Below are 19,428 nucleotides of genomic sequence, written 5' to 3' on the forward strand. Positions count from 1 at the left end.
GATTTATTATTAAGTCTGGAAGACCTACTTTTCTTGGCATTCTTTTAAAATTCATAGAATTTTATTATTTTTTCAGGTTGGTTTGGATAAGGTTTTGTCTTCAATTCTTTGTTAGGACAAATCTCTACTCTTTCTATTCTTTTTTCACAGAAAGATTGCTAATCTTCCTGATATTCATTGTGTTGTACAGGCTTTGGTCCATATCAAGCCTGTCATTAATTCATTCTCTCCTCTTTGGAGTCTCAATTTGGTGCTGAGGGCTTTACAGGCTCCTCCGTTTGAAACTATGCATTTTCTGAACGTTAATTACTTTCTTGGAAAAGTATTGTTCCTTTTGGTTATTTCTTCTACTCGAAGAGTTTTTTGAGTTATCTGCTCTTTTTTGTGAATATCCTTTTCTGAATTTTCATCAGGATAAGGCAGTGTTACTTCCTGATATTCATCATTTTTTTCAGGTTTTGATTCGTATCAAATCTGTCATTAAGCCAATTTCTCCTCCTTGGAGTCTTAATTGGGTTCTGAAGGTTTTTCAGGCTCTTCTATTTTGAGCATATGCTTGCTCTGGACATTCATTACTTTCATGGAAAGTATTGTTCTTTTTGGACATCTCTTCAGTTAGAACAGTTTTTGAATTATCTGTTCTTTCTTGTGAATCTCCTTGTTCTGATTTTTCATCAGGATAAGGTGTTTTTTTTGCTGTCCTCATTTCAATTTTCACCTAAGTTGTGAATTCTAACAACATTAGTGGAGGAATTATTGTCTTTTCCTTGTGTCCTAATCCTAAGAATTCTTTGGTAAGATTCTTACATTCTTTAGGATGTGGTAAGAGTTTTTTGAAATATTATGTTGAAGCTACTCAGATTTCAGACAGACTTCTAGTCTATTTGTTATCGTTTCTGGTTTTAGGAAGGTCAGAAGGCTTCTGCCATTTCTTTGGCATCTTGGTTAAGCTTTTGATTCATCATGCTTATTTGGAGTCGGATTATTCCCCGTCTCAGAGGATTACGGCTCATTCTACTAGGTCAGTTTCTACTTCCTGGGCTTTTTAAGAATGAAGCTTCTGTTGATCAATTTGCAAAGCAATGACTTGGTCTTCTTTGCATACTTTTACTAAATTCTACCATTTTGATGTTTTCTCTTCTTTAGAAGCAGTTTTTGGTAGAATAGTACTTCAGGCAGCTGTTTCAGTTTGATTCTTCTGCTTATACTTTCAGTTTTTTTCATTATTAAAATTGAAACTTTTGATTTGGGTAGTGGATTAATTTTTCAGCGGAATTGGCTGTCTTTATTTTATCCCTCCCTCTCTAGTGACTCTTGCGTGGAAGTTCCACATCTTGGGTATTTATATCCCATACGTCACTAGCTCATGGACTCTTGCTAATTACATGAAAGAAAACATAATTTATGTAAGAACCTGATAAATTCATTTCTTTCATATTAGCAAGAGTCCATGAGGCCCACCCTTTTTTGTGGTGGTTATGATTTTTTTGTATAAAGCACAATTATTCCAATTCCTTATTTTTTTGATGCTTTCGCTCTTTTCTTATCACCCCACTTCTTGGCTATTCGTTAAACTGAATTGTGGGTGTGGTGAGGGGTGTATTTATAGGCATTTTAAGGTTTGGGAAACTTTGCCCCTCCTGGTAGGAATGTATATCCCATACGTCACTAGCTCATGGACTCTTGCTAATATGAAAGAAATGAATTTATCAGGTAAGTTCTTACATAAATTATGTTATTGTCACAGAAATTCTGGTTTGGTGATAGAGGGAGTATATAGACCAAGTTTAATACATTTCACTTTACCATTTTGCTAAGAAAACCCAGGGAAGTGATTAGTGTTTTTTTAGTTGTGAATACCTTACAGCTGTTAAAGACAATTAAACTCAGGTGTGGCTCATGATTACTGCTCCTAGGGTTTAAAAGGGAAGCATTTATCTAGCTAAGTAGATTACAGCCAGACAGGAGGCCTGATATGATGTGTTGTGAAAAATATGATGTACTAAACATTTTGCTGGATTTCTGTTTGCTGTTACATTCTGTAAAGGACATTTGTATTGCTGCAGACAATGCAGACAGAGATTTGCTGTTTTGGAAGCTTGTGCAAAGACTGAATCTGTTCCTTTTGCCTTACCTGAGAACAAACTGTATGCTGCTGTTAAAGTCACCTTACTATTTTGGAAGAAAATAAAGTTTTGAAAACTTTAACTGGATTGTCCTCTTTTGCATTTAAACCCTAGAAGACAGTGGTTGCCAAAGGTTCTTGTTACATATGGTGGAGAAGGCGGGCCGCCACATTTTATGTCTGTGGGTTTTATAATTTGCAAACAACATGGAGGAAGTTATTAAAGCACTGATTCAGTCTACCGCTGTGCAACAGGAGGCCAATAGAAAAGCTGCTGAAAACAGTGCAGCTCTGCAGCAGTTCGTGTTGGAACAGACTGAGAACGATATGATTATGGCAAAAACGCAGAAAGAGTACTGAAGTGCTGGTGGTTTGTGAGGAACAGCAGAACGCCACATGCTTGTTGCGGCAAGAGATTCAAGCTATATCTGAGAGACTGAGCTCTGATCCTGCTGGTGGCTGTCAAGGCTCTAAAGTTATGCAAGCTAGTCACTATATTCAAAAGATGTCTGCAGCGGACGATGTTGAGGTGTACCTTCTTGCCTTTGAGAGAACAGCGTAAAGAGAAGGATGGCCAGCAGATGAGTGGGCGAGCATACTTGCACCTTCTTTGAGTGGAGAACCTCAAAAGGCCTACTTTGACCTAGAGACGGAGCAAGCCAGTGACTATGACAAGCTGAAGGCTGAGATCCTGGCACACCTAGGAGTGACTTCTGCAGTATGTGCTCAAAGATTCCACTCTTGGAGATATGCATCTGATAAAGCTGCAAGATCACAGATGTTTGACCTCATTCACCTTGCCAGGAAATGGCTGCAACCAGAGGTTAACTCCACTAATAAGATTGTGGAGTTATTGGTGATGGATCGCTTTCAACGAGGATTACCTACTTCCCTGCGTCGATGGGTCAGTCAGGGTGACCCTCAAACTGCAGACCAACTGATTGCTCTAGTTGAAAGGTATATTGCGGCAGGAGAAGTTTTGCATCTACCTCCAGCAGATTTACCCTCCTCTCCTATTTACCAGAACTCTACAAGAACTGGTGTTCAAGGGGGAAGGGGGGTGAGAGACCAGCAGTTATATTTTCAAGATACAAGGGACACTCCTCTGGGAGATAGAGGAACATTTAAATATAACCAACCTGGAAGGAAATCTAATTATAGTATTAAATGTTTTAAGTGTAATGAGGTTGGTCATGTTGCCAGAGACTGTGCCCTTAAAGATGAACTGATGGACTATAGTACAAGTGATAATACAGGGCCGCACTCATTTTTGTCTAACTGTGTTCATCCTGATAATAGTGATATCTCTCACATGTGTTTGGTGACTGTAAATTATAGAATGTGTAAAGCATTACTTGATTCAGGTAGTATGGTTACATTAGTGGCAAAGTGTATAGTACCTGATGTGAATATAGATCATATGCATAAAATGGGTATTCTTTGTGTTCATGATGATAAACGTGAATATGCTACAGCTGATGTAAATTTCGAAACACAATGTGGTTCTTTAAAACATTGGGTAGGTGTAGTACCCAAATTAGCTCATGAGGTGGTGATAGGAAGAGATTTTCCTAAGTTTTTTTTATTATGGGCTTTAATAGTAAATTCAGCTAAGGAGTCCAAAGGGAATGAAACAATTGAGGATTTTGTGTTTCCTTTTTCTGAAATTTCTGATTTGGACGAAAACAGTAAAGGTAAAACTTATTGCCCTATACCTGTATTGATAGGAGACCAGCCTCTCCAGAATAATGAGCCAAGTGTTAGTAACAAAAGCAATGATGATTTATTAGATTTGGAGGTTAATCGTGGTAATTTTAAAAGTAGCCAATGGGAGGATCCCACTTTGGCTGAAGCAAGAAATTATATCCGGGTTGTAAATGGTGTTATTTCACATCCAGAAAATCCATTACCTTACCCTCACTTTGAAGTAAATAATAACCTGCTATATAGAATAGACAAAAAGGGCACAGGGCACAGATATTGTTAAACAGTTGTTGGTACCTCAAGTCATTCATAATACAGTGTTAAATCTTGCACATAGTCACATACTAGGGGGGCACCTGGTAATGGATAAGACTAAAGAAAGGGTCCTTAGCAGGTTTTACTGGCCAGATGTGTTTAAGGCCGTTAATAATTATTGCTCTTCATGTCCCAAGTGCCAGCTAACTGCTCTCAATAAGGATTTTCGTATTCCATTAGTGCCTTTGCCAATCATTGATGTGCCATTCGAAAGAATTACCATGGACTTGATAGGTCCACTGGTGAAGTCAGCCAGAGGACACCAGTATATACTGTTTGTCCTGGATTTTGCAACCCGCTATCCTGAGGCAGTACCCCTACGTAATAGTTCTGCAAAATGTATAGCAAAGGAACTTATGCTTATGTTTAGTAAAGTGGGTACACCCAAGGAAATGTTGACAGATCAAGGGACTCCTTTTATGTCTAAGGTTACAAAAGAATTGTGTAAACTGCTCCATATTAAGCATCTGAAAACTTCAGTATATCACCCTCAAACTGATGGGCTGGTAGAGAGGTTCAATAAGACCCTATAGAGTATGTTATGGAAGGAATTGATATGGATGGAAAAAATTGGGACCTTTTATTGCCTTATTTAATGTTTTCTATCACGGAAGTTCCTCAGGCCTCAACAGGGTTTTCACCTTTTGAACTTTTGTATGGTCAATATCCACGTGGGTTACTTGATATTGTTAAAGAGACATGGGAACAGGAAACTACACCCTATAGAAGTGTTATTGAGCATATATCTCAATTGCAGGATCAAATAGAGGCTGTCATGCCCATAGTTAGGGAACATATGGGAAAAGCCCAAGAATCACAAAAGCACAGTTATAATCGTAATTGTAGGGTTAGAGTGTTTCAGCCTGGTGACAGGGTACTAGTTTTAGTCCCTACAGTAGAAAATACATTTTTGGCTACTTGGCATGGCCCATATGAGGTCATTGAAAAGGTGGGTGATGTAAACTATAAGGTGAGTCAGCCAGGGAGAAGAAAACCTGAGCAGATATATCACATTCATTTACTGAAGCCCTGGAAGGATAGGGAGGTTTTGTATGCAGGAAATACAACAGAGATACCTGTTACTGAGCCAGAAGTAAATGTTTCTGAAACCCTATCTGTGCATCAAAAGCAAGAGGTCAAGGACTTTATTAGAAGGAACAGAGAGATTTTTTCCATGATGCCAGGGAGAACTAACGTAATTAAACATGACATAGTTACAGAACCAGGGAAAAAAGTTTCCCTTAAACCCTATAGAGTTCCTGAAGCCCATAGGGAGGCTATAAACTGGAGGTGGAAAAAATGTTAAAGCTTGGGGCGATTGAAAAATCATACAGTGATTGGAGCAGTACAATTGTGTTAGTTCCTAAACCAGATGGTACTTTATGATTTTGTAACGATTATCGTAAATTAAATTGTATTTCAAAATGTGATACCTACCCAATGCCTAGGGTTGATGAGTTAATTGAAAAACTAGGAAAAGCACGTTATTTAACAACAATTGATTTAACGAAAGGCTATTGGCAGGTACCCCTCACTGATCAGGCAAAGGAGAAAACTGCTTTTTCAACTCCAGATGGGTTGTTTCAGTATACAGTTTTGCCATTTGGGTTACATGGTGCTCCTGCAACATTTCAGAGAATGATGGATAGAATTCTAAAGCCCCATGTTCGTTATGCTGCAGCGTATCTTGATGATGTAATCATTTATAGTACAGATTGGGAATCACATCTCCCAAAAGTTCAGACAGTTTTTGACTCCATTTTCTCTGCTGGCTTAACTGCGAATCCTTCAAAATGTACCATAGGTTTAGAGGAAGCGAAGTATTTGGGATATACAATTGGGAGAGGATTAGTTAAGCCACAGACAACTAAAATAGAAGCCATACAAAACTGGCCCCAGCCCCTAACTAAGAAACAAGTTAAAGCTTTTTTGGGTTTGACTGGATTTATAGAAGGTTTATTCCAGATTTTGCTACAATAGCTTCTCCTCTAACTGATCTTACAAAGGCAAAATCACCAGTAATGGTTAAATGGTCTACAGAAGCAGACAAGGCTTTTAAGCATTTGAATGATGCCCTGTGTGCCTATCCAGTTTTGGTAACTCCAGATTTTTGTAAAGATTTTATAGTGCAGACTGATGCTTCTGAGGTTGGTGTGGGGGCTGTTCTTTCCCAAGTGTACCAAGGGGAGGAGCATCCTGTATTATTTCTTAGTAGAAAATTTAACCAACAAGAGAAAAATTACTCTATTGTTGAAAAAGAATGTTTAGCTATTAAGTGGGCTTTGGAGTCTCTTCGGTACTATTTGTTGGGGAGGAAATTTAGGTTGATTACAGATCATGCTCCTCTCAAATGGATGAGTCAGAATAAAGAGAGGAATTCAAGAGTGATAGATGGTTTCTTAGTCTGCAGCCTTTTCATTTCTTTATTTAGCACAGAGCAGGTCTTTTGCAGGGCAATGCTGATGGTCTTTCAAGGGTACACTCTTTAATATCTATAGTCGCTCACTCCACCAAGTGTAAGCAGGGGGGGAGAAAGTGTGACAGAAAGTCTGGTTTGGTGATAGAGGGAGTATATATTAGACAAAGTTTAATATATTTCACTTTACCATTTTGCTAAGAAACCCCAGGGAAGTGATTAGTGTTTTTAGTTGTGAATACCTTACAGTTGTTAAAGAAAATTAAACTCAGGTGTGGCTCATGATTACTGCTCCAAGGGTTTAAAAGGGAAGCATTTCTCTAGCTAAACAGATTACAGCCAGGCAGGAGGCCTGATATGATGTGTTGTGAAAAATATGATGTACTAAACGTTTTGCTGGATTTCTGTTTGCTGTTACATTCTGTAAAGGACATTTGTATTGCTGTAGACAATGCAGACAGAGATTTGCTGTTTTGGAAGCTTGTGCAAAGACTGAATCTGTTCCTTTTGCCTTACCTGTGAACAAACTGTATGCTGCTGTTAAAGTCACCTTACTATTTTGGAAGAAAATAAAGTTTTGAAAACTTTAACTGGATTGTCCTCTATTGCATTTAAACCCTAGAAGACAGTGGTTGCCAAAGGTTCTTGTTATATATATATATATATATATATATATATATATATATATATATATATATATATATATATATATATATATATATAAGCTCTTGTCTATTACGCACGTCGGATTTCAAGCCTGCACGTGTCAGGATAGCGCACTTAAGCTTCTTGGGATATAGCGCGTCTGTTTTGCCGTGCATTTTTCTCCTTATCTGACACACTCCCTCTTTACTTAGGTGCACTATTTGCAGGTCGGACATGGTGTTACTTCTCCTTCTATTTGTTCCTTACAGGGAAGTTCTTCAGATTTTGCTCCTGGAGTTAAGTACTTTATTCAATCTACAGTATCCGAGAAGTTAGCAGCTATGCCTCCTTCAAGTAAGCATAAAGGTCAGTCCATAATTTACCATCTGCTAGCTCTAAGCCTTCTGAGGTTAATGTTTCTGGTTATGAACCTGCTGAGAGGGAGAGGTTTTCTATGATGATCAGGGGTCTTTTGAAGGACATTTTGCTTACTTTAGAGGTTAAAGTGCCTGAGGTTGCTGAAGATAATTCTGTAAATCATTTAGACTTAATTTTTAAATCGATAGTTACATCTCCTGATTTTTTTCGTGTTTCTAATGCTGTCTCTGAGATAGTTGCTAAGCCAGGATATCCATTTTAATCCTTCCACAAGGTTTAAAAAAAAATACATCCTTTACCGGCTTCTAATAGTAATATTTGGGAAACTGTTCCTAAAGTTGATGGGGCCATTTTAACCTTGGCTAAGCATACTAATATCCCTTTGGAAAATAGTTCTTCCTTTAAAGACCCATTAGATAGGAAGTTAGAAGAGGGCTTTCCAGCAAGCAGGTTATATTTTTACGCCAACACTCGAAATCAATCCTAGGATTGAAGAATTGTACACCTGGGTAGCACTCTTCCCCTTATTCACGGGTGGCACAATTGGGCAGAGACTGGATATCTTGGGAGAGAGAGTGCTAGTCCTAGGATTGATTTCGAGTGTTTCAGTATACAAGTACACAGCACCTCAGCCAAATTGTTATTAACACAGAATCATAGATACAAACCCAGACAGACTGTATCTATTAATTCAGAGATTAATAGGCTACCCTAATTCCCAACCCTCAGCAGTGCCATTAGTACTTTCGTTTTTTCTTTGTTATATTTTTACGCCAGTAATTTCTATTGCTGGCGTGGCTGCTGCTTCTTTCATTTAGTTAAATAGTATTTCTGAACAGTTTTCTGATGATTCTGCTACTGAAGATTTTTTTAACCTTTTGAAATTGCTTAAAAGTTTTAATGCTTTCTTTTGTGATGCTATTATTGACATCATTAAGATTAATTCTAAGAGTATGTCTTTGGCATTTCTTTCTAGAAGTGCATTATGGTTAAGTCTTAGTCTGCTGATGTGGTTTCTAAATCCCAGGCTTTTATCTCTCTTCAGGGAAAGATTTTGTTTGGTTCTGCTATGGATTATATTATCTCTACTGTTACTGGTGGTAAGGGAGCTTTTCTTCCTCAGGACAAACGGTCCAACAGTAGATCTAAAGCTTTTAATAATTTTCGTCCCTTTTGTCAGAACAGGAACTAGAAATTTGATTCTTCTTCTCTCACTGGAAGCCTAGTTCAAACTGGAACAGGCGTAAGCAGTACAAAAAATCCACTCCCTCTTCCAAGTCTGCATGAAGGATGCGGCCTCCGGCCCAGAGATTCTGGTATGGGGCAGAGAACATTATCAGTTTCTAAGGAATTGCCTTTCTAGACCAGCACTTTCAGTTTGTTGCTCTACCATTTGGTCTGGCTATATCTCCCAGAATATTCTCAAAGTTTCTGGATACTCTATTTTCTGTAATCAGAACTATTGCTGTGTTTCCTTACCTGAATAATATATTGGTTCAAGCTCCATCTTTACATTTAGCAGAATCTCACACCAGTAGACTGTTGTTGTTTCTTCCACAACATGGTTGGAGAATTAATTTTTCCAAAGAATTCTCTGGTTCCTCAGACTAGAGTTGTTTTTTTCTATGAGTTCCAATAGATTCCATTTCCTTGAGTCTCTCTTTGACAGATCAAATAAGTTTGAAGCTGGTGTCAGCTTTTCAAAACCTTCAGTCTCTTTCTTTTTCCTCAGTCACTCTTTGCATGGAGGTATTAGGTCTCATAATTGCTGCTTCGCATAGTATTACGTTTGCTCATTTTAACATGAGGCCTCTTCAGCTTTGTATGCTTCTCCAGTGGTGCAGGTGTCATACACTGTCTCAAAAGATTTATCTAGATCACAAAAAAGTCAGTCCCAGCTTATTATGCAGGGGGCTTATTTTAGACTGTGATCACTACAGATGCAAGTCTTTCAGGTTGGAGAAACGTATACGGGTCTCAGAGGGCACAAGGGGTTTGGTTTCCTAGGGAGGCGAAGTTACCATTAAATGTTATATAACTCCATGCAATTTTCAGTGCCCTTCAGACTTGGTTTCTGTTGAAAATGGAGTCTCTGTTTTCAGACAGACAATGTCCCAGCAGTGGCTTACATCAATCATCAGGGGAGAACTCACAGTTCCCTAGCCAATTGTTGTCTGATTTCTGCAGTTCATATTCCTGGAGTGAACAACTGGGAAGTGCATTTTCTCAGTTGTAAATCAGTGCATCCAGGGTAGTGATATTGTCATCTGGATGTTTTCAAACTGATAGTGGATCTTTGGGGACTTCCAGAGATAGATATGATGGCCTCTCAGTTAAGCAACAAACTTCCCAGATACTATGCAAGGTCCAGGGATACTCAGTTTCTGGATGCTCTGGTAGATCCATGGGGATTTTGGCTAGCCTATGTTTTTCCTCCTCTGGTTCTTCTTCTCTGAGTAATTACCAAGATCAGGCAAGAAAAATCATAAGTAATCCTAATTTTTCCAGCTTGGCCTTGCAGGGTTTGGTTCAGATGTCCAGATGACCTTCTGTCTCAAGGTCTGATTTTCTATAAGGGTCTCAAACCTCTAAGCTTGATTGCATAGAGATTGAATGGTTTGTTCTCAGACAGAGAGATTTTCTGATTCTGTTATTGAGACTTTTGATACAGGCCAGCAATCTTGTGACTAGGAAGATTTATTATAAGGTCTGGAGGGCCTTTATTTCTTAGTGTTTGGATCATGGTGTTTCCTGTCATTCTTTTAGAATTCCTAGGATTTTGCAGGATGGCTTAGATAAGGGTTTATCTGCCAGCACTTTCTTTACAACTTGAATGTTGTAAGAACCTTAAAGTACTAGTTTGTTTGTTCACTTTTCCAAATGCGGTCAACAGAAGCCTAATTCTTAAAAGCCCAAGAAGTTTCAACTTCTACTGGTAGAATGGGCAGTAATCCATTTAGGTGGAGGCTGGCCCACCTCCAAGTAAGACTAGTGGATAAAGACAGATAGATACGTGTGCTGTAGATTCGTTACTAAAAGCAGATAGTATAAAAGATAGGGGATCCCTATTCCCCTTAAAATGAATAACATCTTGTAACGCATAGCACATAGAGAATGTACTATGCGTTACAAGATGTAGCTAACTAAGGCCTAGATTTGGAGTTTGGCGGTAGCCGTGAAAACCAGCGTTAGAGGCTCCTAACGCTGGTTTTAGGCTACCTCCGGTATTTGGAGTCATTCAAAAAAGGGTCTAACGCTCACTTTTCAGCCGCGACTTTTCCATACCGCAGATCCCCTAACGTCAATTGCGTATCCTATCTTTTCAATGGGATCTTTCTAACTCTGGTATTTAGAGTTGTGTCTGAAGTGAGCGTTAGAAATCTAACGACAAAACTCCAGCCGCAGAAAAAAGTCAGTAGTTAAGAGCTTTCTGGGCTAACGCCGGTTCATAAAGCTCTTAACTACTGTGCTCTAAAGTACACTAACACCCATAAACTACCTATGTACCCCTAAACCGAGGCCCCCCCACATCGCCGACACTCGATTAATTTTTTTTAACCCCTAATCTGCCGACCGCCACCTACGTTATACTTATGTACCCCTAATCTGCTGCCCCTAACACCGCCGACCCCTATATTATATTTATTAACCCCTAACCTGCCCCCCACAACGTCGCAGCCAGCTACCTACAATAATTAACCCCTAATCTGCCGACCGCAAAGATCCGCCACCTACATTATAGCTATGTACCCCTAATCTGCTGCCCCTAACACCGCCGACCCCTATATTATATTTATTAACCCCTAATCTGCCCCCCACAACGTCGCCTCCACCTGCCTACACTTATTAACCCCTAATCTGCCGACCGGACCGCACGGCTATTATTATAAAGTTATTAACCCCTAATCCGCCTCACTAACCCTATAATAAATAGTATTAACCCCTAATCTGCCCTCCCTAACATCGCTGACACCTAACTTCAATTATTAACCCCTAATCTGCCGACTGGAGCTCACCGCTATTCTAATAAATGTATTAACCCCTAAAGCTAAGTCTAACCCTAACACTAACACCCCCCTAAGTTAAATATAATTTTAATCTAACGAAATTAATTAACTTTTATTAAATAAATTATTCCTATTTAAAGCTTAATACTTACCTGTAAAATAAATCCTAATATAGCTACAATATAAATTATAATTATATTATAGCTATTTTAGGATTAATATTTATTTTACAGGTAACTTTGTATTTATTTTAACCAGGTACAATAGCTATTAAATAGTTAAGAACTATTTAATAGCTAAAATAGTTAAAATAATTACAAATTTACCTGTAAAATAAATCCTAACCTAAGTTACAATTAAACCTAACACTACACTATCAATAAATTAATTAAATAAAATACCTATAATTATCTACAATTAAACCTAACACTACACTATCAATAAATAAATTAAATACAATTCCTACAAATAAATACAATGAAATAAACTAAGATCATCCAATCGGATTGAACTTGATTCTGATTGGCTGATTCCATCAGCCAATCAGAATATTCCTACCTTAATTCCGATTGGCTAATAGAATCCTATCAGCCAATCGGAATTCGAGGGACGCCATCTTGGATGACGTCATTTAAAGGAACCGTCATTCGTCGTTCAGTCGTCGGCCAGGATGGATGTTCCGCGTCGGAGGTCTTCAGGATGCTGCCGCTCCGCTCCAGATGGATGACGATAGAAGATGCCTCTTGGATGAAGACTTCAATCGGATGGAGAACCTCTTCTTGCTCCGCTTGGATGAAGAATTTGGCTCGGCTGGGTGAAGACGACTCAAGGTAGGGAGATCTTCAGGGGCTTAGTGTTAGGTTTATTTAAGGGGGGTTTGGGTTAGATTAGGGGTATGTGGGTGGTGGGTTGTAATGTTGGGGGGGGGGTATTGCATGTTTTTTTTTTTACAGGCAAAAGAGCTGAACTTCTTGGGGCATGCCCCGCAAAGGGCCCTGTTCAGGTAAGGCTTTGAACTTTAGTAATTTAGAATAGGGTAGGGCATTTTTTTATTTTGGGGGGCTTTGTTATTTTATTAGGGGGCTTAGAGTAGGTGTAATTAGTTTAAAATTGTTGTAATATATTTCTAATGTTTGTAAATATTTTTTTATTTTTTGTAACTTAGTTCTTTTTTATTTTTTGTACTTTAGTTAGTTTATTTCATTGTATTTATTTGTAGGAATTGTATTTAATTTATTTATTGATAGTGTAGTGTTAGGTTTAATTGTAGATAATTATAGGTATTTTAGGTATTTTATTTAATTCATTTATTGATAGTGTAGTGTTAGGTTTAATTGTAACTTAGATTAGGATTTATTTTACAGGTAAATTTGTAATTATTTTAACTATTTTAGCTATGAAATAGTTCTTAACTATTTAATAGCTATTGTACCTGGTTAAAATAAATACAAAGTTACCTGTAAAATAAATATTAATCCTAAAATAGCTATAATATAATTATAATTTATATTGTAGCTATATTAGGATTTATTTTACAGGTAAGTATTTAGCTTTAAATAGGAATAATTTATTTAATAAGAGTTAATTTATTTTGTTAGATTAAAATTATATTTAACTTAGGGGGGTGTTAGTGTTAGGGTTAGACTTAGCTTTAGGGGTTAATCCATTTATTACAGTAGCGGCGAGATTCGGTCGGCAGATTAGGGGTTAATAATTGAAGTTAGGTGTCGGTGATGTTAGGGAGGGCAGATTAGGGGTTAATACTATTTCTTATAGGGTTATTGAGGCGGCAGGGCCGGATTGGGCAGCCGGGATACCGGGAAAAATCCCGGTGGGCCGCCTGCCTGCAGCTCAGCTGGGCTGCTTAGGCTGGCTTCTGGCTGCTGCTATATTAATCTGCAGTGCATTGCGATTATATTTTGCTTGCATATTGCGAATGGTTGCCAGTAATAAGAATAGTGTCTCATCTGACATGTCATATTTATTTTTCTGAATTCTTACACTGTTACTTACTAAATAAATTATAAAATTAAGCCAACCGCAACCGCTGGCACTAATTACCGCAAGTAGCCATGGGGGCATTGGCCGCATTCTATTTCTATTGATGACAGTGACTGACTGACTGAGTCTGTGTCTGTAACTGTTAAATTGTCACTCACAGTCACAGACTCAGTCTGTCTATGTCTGTCACTCTCATCTCTCACTGTCAATGAGGCGGCGGGCGGGCCGCGGGGGCCGGCTGGGCCAGGGAAGGAGGTCAGCAGACAGCAGACAGCAGGTCAGTGGGTCACTCAGTCTCCAGTCTGTGAGTCTGAGTCAGGATCGGATCCAGTCCAGATGATCATCTTAGTTATGATGTGTGAATTGTGATGTGCGGGCGGCGCAGGGCAGAGGCGGGCGGGCCGGGTCAGGTCAGGTGGGGCAGGCTGGCGCTGCGGCTTACGTGAGTGACGTGACGTCACTGTGTAGAGTGTGGTGTCTAACTTCTCTATACACGTGCCCTGGGTCCAGGAGCGCCTGTGCATGCGTCAGCGACAGCGACAGCGAGCCGACTTGATGAGGAGTAAGTAAACTACTTGCAGTTGCAGCACGCTACGTGGGGTCACGTGCGGAAGCAGGGACTTCACTAGACTGAGTCTGACGGCGGGGACAGTGCCAGACACTAAGTGCGTGGAGTCTAGTAAGAGTTAGTCTGACTCTGAGTGGACACTGGACAGACACAGACAGTTCAACGAGTCTCAAGTCTGGAATCAACCTCAACCGTATGTATACTAGTAGTACTACTACTAGTATATTTTTTTAATAATTAAATGTGATTGGGAAATGGAATGAATGATGTCAGTCAACAGTTTAAATAATTATTTATTTATGTGATTTGAATGAATGAATGATGTGTGATGTGACAGTGTCTGTGACTGTGTGAACAAGTACAACAGAAAATGATGAATAACATGTCCAGACCAGTTTACTTAGTTACTAGTACTGTACTGAACTAGTGTGTGCTGACCTGACGTGAGTGAGTGCTGACCTGACGTGAGTGACCTCACCTACTACCAGCCAACAGTCAAATATGACAGACTGTTTTATATAGCATCTATCTAGAGAAGCCCGACGATTTTGCAAAAATGCTCCAACTAAAAGTTGTAAAACCACTATGAATAAATATATCTCCACCATAATGAATATCTGCAATTCTGCATGAAGTTGAAGTGTGTGGTTTTTTTTTTCGAATGAAAAACAAACAAAAAACAGTTAATAAAGTAAGGAGGTTTGTGTTTCTAACAATGCAATACAGACAGATCAGATCATGAGATCACCGGACAGTACGGGAGGACACTAATAATCCTGAAAGGGATTTAAGATTTATTTATTTTTTTTAATACCCACTGTGAAAAATCGGACATGTGCATTCTATGGGTGTGCCGCAGCAAAATTTAGGGCTGGTCTAAAAATTTTCCAGGGCTGCTTTTCATTCCCAGTCCGGCCCTGTGAGGCGGGAGTGAGGCGGATTAGGGGTTAATAACTTTATTATAATAGCGGTTCGGTCCGCTCGGCAGATTAGGGGTTAATAAGTGTAGGCAGCTGGCGGTGACGTTGTGGGGGGCAGATTAGGGGTTAATAAATATAATATAGGGGTCGGCGGTGTTAGGGGCAGCAGATTAGGGGTACATAGGGATAACGTAGGTTGCGGCGGTGTACGGAGCGGCAGATTAGGGGTTAAAAATAATATGCAGGGGTAAGCGATAGCGGGGGCGGCAGAATAGGGGTTAATAAGTGTAAGGTTAGGGGTGTTTAGACTCGGGGTACATGTTAGAGTGTTAGGTGCAGACGTAGGAAGTGTTTCCCCATATGAAACAATGGGGCTGCGTTAGGAGCTGAACGCGGCTTTTTTGCAGGTGTTAGGTTTTTTTTCAGCTCAAACAGCCCCATTGTTTCCTATGGGGGAATCGTGCACGAGCACGTTTTTGAGGCTGGCCGCGTCCGTAAGCAACTCTGGTATCGAGAGTTGAAGTTGCGTTAAATATGCTCTACGCTCCTTTTTTGGAGCCTAACGCAGCCATTCTGTGGACTCTCAATACCAGAGTTAATTTAAAGGTGCGGCCAGAAAAAAGCCAGCGTTAGATACGCGGGTCGTTACCGACAAAACTCTAAATCTAGCCGTTAGTAACTAATAGCAGAATGTTACAGTTTAAAATGATAAATTTAATAAACAAACAGTGTATACACTTTACGTAATGAAACATTAGATTAATCGACAAAAACTCCTTCTAAGGCACTCCCTCTGTTTATCCTTCTTCATGGAGAGAGTGCCTTAGGAGTATGCTTGATGTGGACATCGCTAAACCATTGCCGGTGTAAGTAACACTTGTCGCCGTATTGCTTGGTTTCCTTTTTGCTTCTCATTGGAATCTATATTCCAGCCCTCCTGGCACCCACAAACTCTCCCACATTATCGGAAGTCATATGGGAGTGGATCTTTTTATTTGTAATTATTGTTTTAACATTGTATTGGAATTTGATGTTTGTGTGGATACTATGCTTTTCTGGGCAAGTTTGTCGATAAATCCTAATTTTTTATTATGTAAAGTGTATACACTGTTTATTAAATTTATCATTTTAAACTGTAACATTCTGCTGTTAGTTACTAATTTAGCTACATATTGTAGTGCATAGTACATTCTTTTTTTAGAGAAACCCCTATTTTTGTTTTGTTCATTTTAAGATGATTAGGAATCCCCTGTTTTTAGTAACGAATCTACAGCACAAGTATCTATCTGTCTTTATCCACTAGTCTTACTTGGAGGTGGGCCAGCCTCCACCTAAATGGATTACTGCCCATTCTACCAGACGAAGTTGACACTTCTTGGGCTTTTAAGAATGAGGCTTCTGTTGACCGCATTTGCAAGGCAGCTACTTGGTCTTCTTTGCATACTTTCACTAAATTCTACCATTTTGATGTTTCTGGGCAGCCCTTGGTAGGAAAGTCCTTCAGGCAGTGGTCTCAAGTTAATTTTGATTTCCGCTGTCGGCCATTTTAATTGCATAAAAAGAAAGAATAAATATATATATATATATATATATATATATATATATACACACACACCCTGCTCAAAGACAGAAAAAAACAATGTAATGTTTGCAGACAATATTACTGTTTAAAAGCTTAGATTTCTTTTTGTTTTGTATTTATATATTTTATTGCTCATTCATTAAAAGCTTATATATATATTATGCACATAAAATTGTCATTTTAAGTATGTTGCCATTAAAGGTGCTGCCAATGTCTACATTTCTATTATGTAGAAAAATGTTCTCTTCTTTAATGTGTTCCAAAGGATCCTTTTTACCTGATGGAGTTTATTAAATTGTTTACAAATAACTACTTTTCTTTTATATTGTCATTTGAATGGCTGCTTTTTCCTGTTGAAACCTATAAATAAACAAATAAATAAATAAATACTGCAGTTATATAAACAGGAGTCATCATATAATATCAACCTCCCAGTGGAGGTAGGAGAAAGAGAATGCTCAGCCCTTTTTAAAGGGTGTTCCTATTCAAGCTGTAATGACAGTGAACTATTGTCCCTAATGTCAATATAATGTCTCTTTTTTCATATGTATTTTCTAAGATAATTTAGAAACAAACGTTAAAACAAGTATTATAATGCCTAACATTGTTATTTTTTATTTCCTGGAAATGTGTAAAGTCTGTGATTAAGGTTATATTTCTCTTTATTGTTTCTAAACCTCACAGAATGGCTGTTGTGGAAGCAGTGTCTTTCCAGAGCAAACCAATCTTGTACACCTTGTTAATGAATCCAGGTGGCCTCTTTAGTATTAATCAGGAGAGTGGGGAGCTGAGTATGACACATGCTGTGGATTATGAAAGTGAACATCACCTATACCACCTGCTGGTCAAAGCCCTGGAGGCAGATAGCGGGCTCAGCAGTGTCACTGAGGTACTGTATTCCATTCTATTTATTACTCTGGATTTATTTTTAATAATAAATTAACAATAACAAGTGGGTTTAATATAAACTTCTAAACTTAACACTTTGTAATTATAAGAAATTTCTGTTGTGTTGCTATAAAATAACATTTTACTGCCATTGGGTTTCAATAGCTAAACTCTAGCCACCAATTGCTTTTTCTGGAAGCACCAATCTGGGGCAAGATTACATATGCGGCGTCGCCCTCAAAAGCCTACAACGCCGGTTTTTATGCGGTTTTGGTATCACATATACGGCGTAGCATACAAGTTACACGCGTATATTTTACCCGTCGCCCGCATTTTTTACTCCCATAAACTAACATAGAACTGGCGTTGCGCAGAAATGAGAAAATCTACTCCATTTTCATCTCGCCACACATAGGCAGGCGCAGCAACCCTTGCGCAGCGTGAAAAAGCACCGTAACTCCCTGGAGGGTCTATCAAACACCTAACGCCTGTGCAATTAGCCGCAAATCTCAAACAGTTAAACCTTTTCTAAGCACTTTATTATTACAAACAGTATCCTCCCTCTGCAAGTGTGTCAAACCAATCAAAAACAGCACAACCTCTCACCTGCAGCCTTAAAACACCTGACAATGCACACCCTCATTAGCCACCATGTTTCCCCTGCAATATCTAAACATACAGCATTGTGGGGCCCAAGGGGTGCTGGAAAGATTACAAGCCCCTGCTGCTGCACTACCTGCTGTGGAGGATAGAACTGCTAGGGATGCTTTTCCTGCTGCTGAAAGACTTGCTGCAGCTGATCTACTTGCTGCTGCTGTCCCTGGTCATGGTGCTGTGGCCGTCCCTGCTGCTGCTGTCCCTGCTGCTGCTGTCCCTGTTCTTGGTGCTGCCCCTCCTGCTGTTGTTGCTGCAGCTGGTCATAGGCCGGCAGGGCCTATAAGGGTCGGCATCAGCAGAGGGGAAGAGCAAGGGCACCAAGGATCCACAGGGTTAGGGTCACCCTGTTCAGAATGACAGAGGAGGAGGTCAGGGAAAAGTATTGCTGGACTTTTGCAAGCCTCATTGACCTATAAGAGGTCTTGAAGGATGATATTGACCCTCAAGCGAATAGGAACCGAGCTCTGACTGGTATGCAGAAGCTGTTGTGTGTTGTGCACTTCCTGGCATCTGGCCCATTCCAGTCAACAGAGGGCTTTGTGTCTGGCCTAGTGCAGTCCACCTTCTCCAGGCTCACAGGGGAGGTATTCACTGCTCTAGATAACCAGACACAGCGATACATGAATTTCCCCCATACCCCCCAGGAATGGATCAGTCTTAAACAAGGCTTCTATTGACTGGGGGGTATTCCCAATGTCATGGGGGCAATTGATTGCACACATGTGCGTATCATGGCCCCACATGAGGAGCCATTCCTCTATATCAGCAGAAAAGGGTTTTACTCCTTGAATTGCCAAATGGTCTGTGATATCACTCTGAAATTCACACGTGTATGCAGGCTTTCCAGGGAGTGCCCATGATTCCTACATCCTGTGCCAGACCTCCTTATTACAGCTTTTTGAATCTGGAACACACTTTCGAGGTTTGCTGCTCGATGAGTATGCACTACCTTCATTCTGCCTGTGTTTTTCTCTTAAAGGGACACTAAACCCAAAATAATTATGTCATGATTCAGATAGAGAATACAATTTTAAATAACATTCCAATTTACTTTACTTTACTTAAGATAATAGTTTTAAATTAGAAAGTTGATTAAAATTGCATGCTCTTTCTAAATCACGAAAGAAAAAAATGGGTGTTTTATGTCCCTTTTTTTTAATTTAAAGTGACATTTTCTTAAAATGGCATGTTCTATCGGAATCATGAAAGTAGAATTTTGTCT

General features: G+C 39.3%; 1 protein-coding gene across 1 annotated transcript in view; it reads left to right on the forward strand.

Moving 5' to 3' along the window:
* LOC128661686 (neural-cadherin-like) overlaps positions 1 to 19,428 on the forward strand; it is a 488,078-nt gene that overhangs the window by 86,235 nt on the left and 382,415 nt on the right. The window contains 1 exon segment of the mRNA XM_053715912.1: positions 17,346 to 17,550. Coding sequence (XP_053571887.1) covers positions 17,346 to 17,550 — 205 coding nt within the window.

The sequence above is a fragment of the Bombina bombina genome, chromosome 5, assembly GCF_027579735.1.
Source record: "Bombina bombina isolate aBomBom1 chromosome 5, aBomBom1.pri, whole genome shotgun sequence".
In the NCBI taxonomy this organism is placed as follows: Eukaryota; Metazoa; Chordata; class Amphibia; order Anura; family Bombinatoridae; genus Bombina; species Bombina bombina.